This window comes from Bos taurus, chromosome 2, assembly GCF_002263795.3.
Source record: "Bos taurus isolate L1 Dominette 01449 registration number 42190680 breed Hereford chromosome 2, ARS-UCD2.0, whole genome shotgun sequence".
Lineage (NCBI taxonomy): Eukaryota > Metazoa > Chordata > Mammalia > Artiodactyla > Bovidae > Bos > Bos taurus.
In genome coordinates this window covers 28,985,368-28,997,054 of record NC_037329.1, presented here as the reverse complement: position 1 = coordinate 28,997,054, position 11,687 = coordinate 28,985,368, and the positions used below count along the sequence as shown (strand labels likewise).

Below are 11,687 nucleotides of genomic sequence, written 5' to 3'. Positions count from 1 at the left end.
TTATATAGATTTTATATTTATTAATTATTGTATACCATTAGTACATTATGAGTATTTCTTATTAAAATATTATTTTATACACTTGTTAAAGACAATAGGAGATAATATTTCTTGACCTATTATTGATAGATTTTTAACTACCAGACTTAAGTGGTGTTTGAGTTTGCATTCAATACAACCTGGTAATAATCCAAGAAACAATTTACACTCTGCATATGTGCTTTAAGGATTTTCATTGATTGGGATCTCTGACAAAAGTGTAGTATGGAATTAGACCTTTTGTATATTTAATTATTGTTGTTGAGTTGGATGGAATTGGCTCTCTAATGCCACTGCTATTTTTCCCCTTGTAATTGATTTTCTTTTGCCTTTCCTAAACCCCAAATTATAGCTCAATTGGCCTCATTCACAGATAAATGTGGACAATAATTTTAAAATATAATTATATTTGGAAGAAAAGAGATTTAAAACACATGAACTTAGTACAGATTTTTTAACATCAGAGAACAGCTCATTTCTTTATATTTTCCTCCTTTTTACAATTAATGAGGCTTCACAATAAAAAGATTTGACATAATTAATGTAGCCCATTATTTTAGATAGATTGAAAGAAATAGCAAGCCTAAAAATAAAAACTGCTGAAACTAATAATTCTGCCCTTATCATATTTGCAACATATGTGTCTACTTTATCAGGTTAATATGATTTCTTAATGTACTGGCTTCTGGCATAATTAAGCAAAGCTGTCTAATTTCAAATGCTGAGTTTCTGTTAACTAAAGACATAAAAAATACAAGGAAACTGGTGTTAAATATAGAAGTGTGTCTCCTATTAGAACAAAATAAATAAAGGAGATTTCTTAGTAGCCCAAATTGAGCATCAAAACATTAAAGTGTGTGTATATAATATTTATTTATATAAAAAACAATGCACTTATATGCTCATATATAAAACTACTACAAAAGCTTATTCTTACAGATGAGTTGTGAGAATCAAAACAATACTCTGGCAAAAGTGTGTCAGTTTTGAACCACTAGGCAAACATTGGTAATATAACTATGCAAACACTTGGTAATATAACTACTTATAGGAACTGGCATTCACATGTAATTTTGGTAGAGGTAGGGAAATCATAAGAGGCAGAGATAAGAATCCCCGAAGCCCTGAAATCTTAAGCTATTTAGACTGAGGACAAATGGCTCTGAATAGTTCAGTGTATTTAGGAGTCTCGTCTTATTGTTAAGAATTAGTGTCACAGAGTCAACACTAAGTCATCAAGAAAATACCTAAACAAATAAAATATCAGCTGAAAAGATATATGGATATATTTTAGAAAAATCTCTACAGAATACTTTAAAGACTAAAACTTTAGACCAAGTTAGGTATAAACTTTTATATACATAGAAAGTTCAGTCATTTAGAATGATAAGTGGTCTCAGGAGGTCTCCTCGTGGCTGATTTTCCTATATATCCTTTTCAGTGTATTGAAGTTAGTGAACACATTTTACTCATGTATATTCCCTAAAATAATAAAAATTAACTTGTCCCATGTATAAATAGTAGAGAAACCAGAATAAGGTTGATTGTACCAGAACCTTATGCCTAATGGTAGATGCCCTACATCCAGAGAAGGAACATCGAGACCAGTAGTGTTAGAACTTTCTACACTAACTGCATGGCCAGTTAATATGCTGTTGCTGTTTGTTTTGTTTTTACAATGTGACTGAAAACAGTATTATGTAAGCTCTTATACATTTTTATTTTTAGAAACTGCAACTCCAAGACAAGGAAATATGCATACTTTGTCAAAAGACGGTTTATCCAATGGAGTGCCTAGTAGCAGACAGGCAGAGTTTTCATAAATCCTGTTTCCGCTGCCACCATTGCAACAGTAAACTGAGGTAAAACTGTTTTGTGGCCTGGGGCACAAATAGTCAAAGAGCTTGCAGTATACTTACATCATGTCTCTTCAAAAATGTCAGTTTTTCCAAATCCTGTTTCCATCAGTTAAAACAACAAATGGAAATGTGGTCATTTTCTGTGTTGCTCGGAATGGCTGTTACCTTTTTCCTTTTGACATTTTGCTTTCTTAATAAAATTCAGAAGGGGCCCTTTAGTCCAAGCATGAAGATCACATAGATAAGAGAAATAACTCTCACCACCACCAACCGTTCCCAATGCCATGCTCCATTGCGTAAGAAGAATGATCTTTCTAAAAATGCAAATCTGGGATCACTTCCCAGTTTTAAACATATAATGGCTTCCTCTATTCCCAAAATTAACATATAAATATGAATTAAAAAGCGATTCAATATCTTGTCCCTTCTCATCTCCCAGCACCCCTTCCTCCTGTTGCCTGTTGCTTTTCATGAAGACTGAATTTCAGTTCCTCGAAGTCATTTTTTTTTTCTCGCTCATCTAGCTGATTCCAAATGTTGTTGCTGCTCCTTGGAGGAGTTTTCCCATGCCTCACCCCCATATCATTCCTCAGACCTCAACTGAGACTTTATGTCTTTGAAGTGACCTGCTTTTACCCCTGTATATGGATCACAGCATCTCCTGTGCTCGCTCCATTCTAACACAGTCTAGTGTAATTGTCCCTGGCTGTAGGAAATGTGTTAATGTTTGTCTTGTCAGTACCAAGTAAACCCAAATATACAATAAGAACTCAAAAATATTTATTCAATGACTGCTATTTTTAAAAAACATTATATAAAACCCAGGCTTTCCTAGTGGCTCAGATGGTAAAGAATCTGTCTGCAATGCGGGAGACCTGGGTTCAATCCTTGGGTTGGGAAGATCCCCTGGAGAGGGCATGGCAACCCACTCCACTATTCTTGCTGGGGAACCCCCATGGACTAGGGTAACCTAGTAGGCTACAGTTCTTGGGCTCAGAAAGAATCAGACACAACTGAGCAATTAAACACAGTACAACACGTATAACACCCACAGATACAGAAAACCAAGCAAAGCAAATATGTGGCTCACTAAATTATAAAGTGAACACTTCATAAACACTATCAAGATCAAGAAATACAATATTGTTAGCCATTCCAGAAGCTCCTTCCTCCCTTTGCCCTTTGCAAACATAACCAGTCTCTTGCCTATGACTAAATATCCTTTATAGTAATTGTTTCCTTGCATTTTATAGTTTTATTTACCCAAATGTGCTTTCTTAAATTCTGTACTCTGGTTTTATCCTTTTTTAAAAAACTCTCTCAAGTCTTTCAAGTCTTTTTTAAAAATAATCTCTAGGCTTTCCATCCATTCCTTTCATTCCTTATTGCTTACTTGTGAAAAGACCCAGGACATTTGACCTGTGCAGTTTTGCACAGTCTGGAATTGCTGATTACACACTCATACTGCAGTTCATATGCTCCTTTATCCTCTGTATTTTAAAAAACTGTCAGGTGAATCCAGGTTCTAGATTAATTCTAGTTTAAAATAAGATTTGATTCCTTTTGGAAGAACATAGGGAGTATTGACAAGAGTATACTTAATACATTATGTCAGCTTTTCTTTCATTTTGTGACATAGCAGATATTGAAGCTTGTAATACCTCTATCCATTCAATGATGTCTGCAAAATGCCGATACTCAAATTTTGTTCTTTATTTTTTATTATTAGAATACTTTCACAGAAGATGCTTCCCTGTATTTGGTATTTGGTTACACGGTGATACAGTTAATTTAAAAAAAGGCAGAATAAGTCCATAATTCTTTCCCTTTATTCATCAGTTTTGTCAATGTATCAATTTTTTATTTAACAATTTCATATAATAGTTTCTTATCTCCTAGAGATAACCACTTTTAAGATATTTTAATGTCTTTATAAACTTACAGATTTACACATGTTTACACAAACAATTATCATCATTACTGAAACTCCAGTTACTCTATACCTGGCCAGTGGAAGCCACTTCAAGTTGTTTCCTGAGTCCTTTTGACAGAACCCAAGTTGTCTGTGATAACCTCCTCTTTATCTGATAGGACTAGATGTCCCACGCTCATCTTATACATTTACCGGCCCAGGTGCAGAATCAGTCATTTCTCTAAGCCTTGGTTTCTTCTAGTGAGAAATGTGAAATATTTCAAGACTATAATCTTGACACTCTTTCTACTGAGTTGATCACTATTTCTAAGCTTTTAAGTGTTAAGATCTAGTAAATATTTATATATACAGAAAAAAATAGGAATTCATAGGGATGTTTCCAAATTGAATTCAGAATTTCATAGCTTTTGCTTAGCCTCTTCTCCGTTACAGCTGTATCTTCTTCTACTTCAGGGCTTCTGGTTCTCAAAGACAAAGGAGATAACAGAGTTAGACTATCCCATATTCATTTGAACAACAGTTTTAGAAAAACAAAGCTATCAGCACCACTAATTTGATTATCAAAGCATTAAAAATTGAATTTGCTCCGCTGATCACTCACACCCCATTTTGTTAAAATAGTGTACTGAGTCTTTGGTGTCATCATATGTAGCTGTTACATGTTATAGTACCTCCCTCTATACCCTCATTTCATCCCAGTTAATATATAACAATGTATTTAATCTAACCCACAGTCCTTATGTTGACATTTCCTTAGTTATTATGGTTGTTCAAGCTTATTTTCAAGTAGATTCCTTAGAAAAGGCTCATGGAAAGTTTATTCCTTTAGTTCTTACATACTGATAACAATTTGTGATCTTTCAGTATGTAATTTCATTCTTTTTTGTATTGGGAAATGCTCTTTAAATTATAGCTTTTTAGTATTTAACTTGTTTCATAATTTTATTTTCTCATTCAGGAACTCCTATTATATATTTTTCATTTATGATTATAAATTTTGTATCTTTTAATTTTCCTATTTTTCTTTAGTGAAAGTGTTAGTCACTCAGTCGTGTCCGACTCTTTGTGACCCCATGAGCTGTAGCCTACCTGGCTCCTCTGTCCATGGAATTCTCCAGGCAAGAATACTGGAGTGGGTTGCCATTCCCTTCTCTAAGGGATCTTTCCAACCCAAGGACTGAAACCAGGTCTCCCACACTGAAGGCAGGTTATTTACCATCTGAGCCACCAGGAAAGCCATATTTTTCTTAAGACGTTTCCTATTGATTTGCTCTTGTTTTTCTTTTAGTTTGGTTTTTATTTCTGACATGTTTGACTTTTTCCTTTTCTGTTTTCTTCTTGATACCTGACACCTTCTTTATTACTTTTTCTAATTACAATTCATGCTGTTCTTTTGGGTCTTTTATCATTTTCTTAATGTCTTTTAGCTCATTTTGAAATAGTAGGTTAAAAGTTTGATGTTTCAAGAACATGTTTTTCTACCATGTTTTCGTTGCCTACAGTGATAATGCTCCTTATTCTTTCACTTCTCATAATAACTTTATATACTGTTTGGCCTTGATACTTTGCTGTTGCTTATTTTTATATGGTGTTAATTTACACAAATCTTGGAAGGAAGCAAAATTCAGGATGGTTTTCCCAACTTCACAGGGCTACCTTTTCTAATTTTCTTATACTGTTCAAAAAACTGTGGTGCCTTGATTCCTGGGATTTCCTGTCTTGAATTCTCTCCCTCATGTTGACTGGGACCTTTTGATTTCTGTCATCGTTGTTCTCCTCCCTTTTGATTCCACTCCCATGTTTATTTTTCACAGTGTAGGATCTAAACAATTCCAGTGGGTCAGTTTTGAATTTAATTTCTCCAGCCTCTTCAGACTTTCCTGCCACAGGACTTTTGCACTCTCACTGGCTATTGAAATGCCAAAACCTCTCCCAATTTGAGCTGCTGCTCTCCAATTGGCATGTGATACTTTCCAGGAAATATTGATTATTTTGTAGTCTCATTTTTTCAGGTCCATCAGATACCTTCCTTTCTCCCTCTGTTGTCATCCACACACATGCGACTATTATGCTAGTCTTGTAGCTGATATTGGTTTGTCCTTCCCTCCTTATATTTTGAGGTTGATGAGGATACCTTGTCACTTAGTTTTGTTGTAATTTTATCCTTGGGTTTTTAGTTTTTCTCTCCATTTTTATGTAGTGATTCAGAAATATTAAAAAATGATGCTGCTGCCTTTGACTAAATTTGATGTTAATTTTAACAGGCATTTCTATTTGTTAATATTTCCAAAGAGACAAGATAAAAAATTGCATAGACAAGCTTTCCAATTCATTCATTCAAAGTCCACTTAACTAGGAAGTTCAAATAGTTAATTTTTTATGCTATTCAGGATTTGTTGAAAACTGCAGCCCCTCACAATTCTCCGAGTTAGCAAAGATTTAGTCCTACCATTTTACATCATCTATAACTACATATGCATTACACTATAACACCTTTTGTACCGGTACCTGACATACAGCACGAAATTCTGACTACTGCAAGACAAGTATTAGAGAGGGCATTAGTGGTGAATATTATCTAACAGAAATGTTCAATTAATAGGCACGTTCCTATTGCCAGTAAGTTAATTGTACTCAATCTCTGATTCATTGCTCGAAATAATCAATTCCCTAACGCTGTAAGAATTTGCAGTGTATATATAAAATGTTTAAAAATGTTTTTTCTTTTTGACAGTTTGGGAAATTATGCCTCACTTCATGGACAAATATATTGTAAACCTCACTTTAAACAACTTTTCAAATCAAAAGGAAATTACGATGAAGGTTTTGGACACAAACAGCATAAAGATCGATGGAAGTGCAAAAATCAAAGCAGCTCAGTTGACTTTACTCCTAATGAAGACCCAAATATGTGTAAAAACAATGTGGAAAATACCCCCATGCTTGGAGAACTTAATAAACATTTAGATGCTGATAACAGTGAAGGGCAAAGGGATGGTTTGAAAAAATGTGGAAAGAGGGGAAAATTAAAAATCATTTGGCCTCCTTCCAGGGAGATACCTAAGAAAACCTTCCCCCTTGAGGAAGAGCTCAAAATGAGTAAACCTAAATGGCCACCGGAAATGACAACCCCTACATCTGCTGAATTTAAAAGTGGATCACTGATAGAACACATGAAAACTGTGGAAAACAAAGGACAAGAACGAGATAACATTTCTTGCCTGCAGTCCATCCACATGTGTCAGAAAGAAGATGTTACAGGAATCAAAGAAATGGAAGCATATGAAGCAAGAAAAGAGAAGAAGGAAGGAAATAAGGATGTACAAGATAAGGTGAATGAGGCTGAAGACACGAAGAAGAAGAGGAAAAGTGAAATGGATCTTAATGACAACAATAATGCGGTTGTGCAGAGTGCTGAGAAAGAGAAAAATGAAAAAGCTAATGAATCTGATGGTGCAGAAGTTTTACAGGTTACTAACACTGATGATGAGGTGGTACCAGAAAATCGTAAAGAGAATTTGAACAAGAATAATAATAACAATTATGTAGCAGCGTCATATCTGAATAATTGCAGGCAGAAGACATCTGTTTTAGAATTTCCTAATCTATTGCCACTGTCAAGTGAAGTGTACTACACTGCAAATGAATATCAAATTGAAAACTTAGAAAATGCTTCTAAACTCTCGGAGTTACTTGGTATATTTGAATCTGAAAAGACTGACTCAAGAAACGTGCTGCCTATGACTCTAGATAAACAGACTGACGGAGCTACTGCTGGCAGTCCTGTGCAGTCTGTCTCCAGGTCAGGCCTCGGTGATGGGAAAAGTTCAATGCCCTCTTCTGAGACAAACATTTTAAACATCAAAGGAAACCACTCCAATAATAAAAACCTACATTTCTTCTTTTCGAACACGGTGAAAATTGCTGCTTTTTCCAAAAGGAATGAGAACATTTTTATGCATAATTTAATAGATTCTGTAGATCATATTAAAAATATGCCATGTTTGTATTTAAGAGAATTGGGGAAGGACATCAAACATTGGCATGGGCAAACAATAGGAGCAGCACACGTCACAGATCTTGATGCTCTGAGCTGTGAATTTACAGCCAAGCCTCCGTTTCCCAGAGTGGAAGTCCAGTCTGAACAACTCACAGTGGAAGAGCAAATTAAAAGGAACAGACACTACAGTGACACTGAGTAAGTGTCTCTGGCCACTTGCAGTCCACAGCAGGCACTGAGAAATATCAGTGTTCTGAAAGAAGACTTTGCGGGTTTTGATAACCTCTTGTTGAATTTGTAAACGTTCAGAAATCTCATGTCTATCACAATGGATATAATATATCCATTGTATCCACAATGGATAAAATAATTCCTTGTATTACACTAGATAATGTTTTTCATAATTGGTTTGAATCTACTTTTAGTCTGAATGGAATCAAGAGATGAAACATTCTTGAATGTTTTCTTGTCAAATGATACTTAAGTGTATTGCTCTGTTTTTTCAACATGCCAGATAACATCATGGTGACATTCTGTACTCTGATATTTATCACCATTCTTACACTTTCTCTATAATTTCTGCTGAAATAAAATTGAATCACCTGGGGTGCAAACCAAAACACTCGTGTCTCTTTTCTCCATGTATATTTTCATTCTAAGCATGTGTGTTATCATGATTAGGAAATATATGTCTTGCAGCAAGCATTTAATACGTAAACACACACTCCTGGAAAAATTTAATACTGAGCCAGAGCCACAGTATTATTAGAAAATATAAATACCCTCTTTTTTCCTCTTTTTATAAAGATACAAGAACTATTATGGTTGTTTATTTACCTATGTTAAACTATCATGGAACATACCTATAAACATTTAATGAAAAAAATATCACTTTGCATCAAAATAATGTGAATGTGAAGTTCATACTCAGAAATCAACTGAACTTGAAAAATTTTAGAAGTTACTTAAAAAAATTATGGCACACATTTTTAATGCTTACTATATATGCAATTGGTGGACATATAAATGATATCATTACATTTTGTCAGATTTTTTTCTTACCCTATTTAATGGACGTTAATTTTTTGTTACAAAACACTGTCTTTCGAAAATTTCACTTCTGACTTTTCCTTTCCTCAAATACATGTGATAATTCTGAGAAGAAAAGTAATGTGAATATAAATGAGCCACTGCATGTTAACTTCAAGTTTAGTTCAGTCGCTCAGTCATGTCCGACTCTTTGAGACCCCATGGACTGCAGCACGCCAGGCTTCCCTGTCCATCACTAACTCCAGGAGCTTACTCAAACTCACGTCCATCAAGTGTGAGGCCATCCAACCATCTCATCCTCTGTCATCCCCTTCTCGTCCTGCCTTCAATCTTTACCAGAATCAGGGTCTTTTCCAATAAATCAGTTCTTTGTATTAGGTGGCCAAAGTATTGGAGTTTCAGCTTCAGCATCAGTCCTTCCAGTGAATATTCAGGACTAATTTCCTTTAGGATGGACTGGTTGGACCTCCTTGCAGTCCAAGGGACTCTCAAGAGTCTTCTCCAACACCACAGTTCAAAAGCATCAGTTCTTTGGTGCTCAACTTTCTTTATAGTCCAACTCTCACCTCCATACATGACTGCTGGAAAAACCATAGCTTTGACTAGACGGACCTTTGTTGGCAAAGGTCCTTTGTTGTCAAGAATGTGAGAAGGCATTTTGATGTAAAATGTACATATATAAAATAGGCCTTATTCTGTATTTTTCTACATGAGCACAGACCATTGTCTTTCTATCAAGTATGAAACCAAAATGTAATGTTTAAAACTCATTCTTTTTAGGAATTATAACAATTCTCTCTTATTAGTATGTTCTCAACAGGTTTCTAAGACATTATTCATTTGCCAGGGTTGCCATATAAAGAACCACATACTGGATGGCTTAGACAACAGAAATTTACTTTCTCACAGTTCTGAAGGCTAGATGTTCAAGATCAAGGTGTCTGCAGGATTGGTTTCTCCTAAGGCCTCTCTCCTTCACTTGCAGACAGCTTGCCCTCTCACTGCGTCCTCACATGGCCTCTTCTCTATGCAGGTGTACTGATGATGTTTCTTCCTCTTCCTATAAAGATATTAGGCCTATTGGATTAGGGCCCCACTCCAGTAACTTCATTTAACCTTAATCATCTTTAATACAAACCCTACCTCCATATATAGTCACACTGGGGATATGGCTTCAACATATACATTTTGTGGGAATATATTTACCCAGTTTAATGGAGTACTGTGAAAATCTGCAAAGAAAACCATTAACTGTGGTACTACAATAGCAAAATTACTGTTTAAATTGAATTATTCCACTTTTGATCTACTCTTTGAATCTTTATTATTTATTTATTGGCTTTGAGTTGGCTCAGTGGTAAAAATCTGCCTGCCAATAAAGGAGACACAGGAGATGCAAGTTTAATCGCTGAGTCAAGAAGATCCGCTAGAGAAGGAAATGACAACTCACTCCAGTATTCTTGCCTGAGAGATCCCATGGACAGAGGAACCTGGTGAGCTACAGTCCATAGGGTCACAAAGAGTTGGACGTGACTGAGCCACTGAGCATGCACATAGTATTCATTTGGCTGCTCTGGGCCTTAGTTATGGCATCTGGGATTTAGTTGTGGCACACACAACCTTTAATTACGTCTTGTGAGATAATATATGCTAAGATTACACAAAAGTTTCCATAGAGAAAAAATAATTTATAAATGATCATGGCAATATTTTGAGATTTAGTTTATTAATGTCAGTTGCACTTTTACAAAAGTGGTTTGCTTTACAAAATTTCTACCTTGGGATTCTGCGCATTTAATTTTGATATCCCAGTCCACATAACTGTTAGTTACATTAAAACTTGGGGTTAAAATTAGCTAATGTAGATATCAGGGAAGACAATAGAAAAATATGAATTGTTCTTTTGTTTAACCTTCATTCAATCAACAACATATTATTTTAAAACCTTTATCAGAAATAATCATTGACTGCCTCACCTTCCTTGGGCAACATGTAAGATTTTTTAAAAATTCAGATTTATTTGGGGAGAGAACAAGATGGCAGAGGAGTAGGTGGACGTGGAGTACATCTCTCTCCATGGATACATCAGGAAGATGCCTTCAGCCACAGAAGTGCATGCAGAACACCAGCTGAGAGCAGACAGAAGTACCTGACCAGTGGGAAAGAATATATAGAACCACCCAAAAGTCGGTAGGACAAAGGAACTAGGGGGAAAAACAGGAGTGTTAGTAGGACTGGACCTGCCCTCGGCCGGTGGAGGAACTGAAACAGGGATCTGATCCCCACATTGGGGCAACTGTCTGAGTCAGAGGAGAAACATTTAAGGCCGAGTGAAACAGCTGATCTGTGGCAGCCTAAATGGAATGAGAATCAGACAGTCCTTGCCGCAGCCATACCTACTCCAGACAGGGACACAGGTCCCCTGGAAGGCACAGCAGCTGGGAGCTGGATTTTAGGGATTGTGGAGCAATCCCAGTGCAGGGGCTGCTGTTGACTGAGACGAGACAGATCAATGGGATGTGAGGGAGGAGATCGTGGTGGGAAATGCCAGTTAAGGAAAGCCAGGCAGCCATGGAAGCAAGGCAGTACTGCTGAGTCATACATAAAGGGTGAAGCCATCACCATAGCCTCTCTCTCCCCAGGCGCCAGCATCAGCAGCTGGACAATAGAGAGACTGGCCCATCAAACTCCTGACACACTGAACTACAGAGTAGAACCCCACCCAGGGTTCCCCTTTAAGTGCCTGATGCACTGATCTACAGAGTAGGCCCCCAGCCGGGGGCTGGGGGGGAGGGGGAGGGGGCCC

The 11,687-nt window shown here is 36.4% G+C and overlaps 1 protein-coding gene across 3 annotated transcripts in view; it reads left to right on the top strand.

The window, feature by feature from the left end:
- XIRP2 (xin actin binding repeat containing 2) overlaps positions 1-8,451 on the top strand; it is a 78,732-nt gene extending 70,281 nt beyond the window's left edge. For 2 of the 3 annotated variants that reach the window (XM_010801950.4, XM_005202402.5), the window contains one exon: positions 1,768-1,896. In XM_010801950.4, the coding sequence (XP_010800252.2) occupies positions 1,768-1,862 (95 nt within the window). In that variant the 3' untranslated portion in view covers positions 1,863-1,896. Of the gene's footprint in view, positions 1-1,767; positions 1,902-6,565 lie in introns of those variants that run through there. The other variant, XM_010801951.4, reaches the window with a different exon arrangement.
- The last annotated feature ends 3,236 nt before the right edge of the window (positions 8,452-11,687 follow it).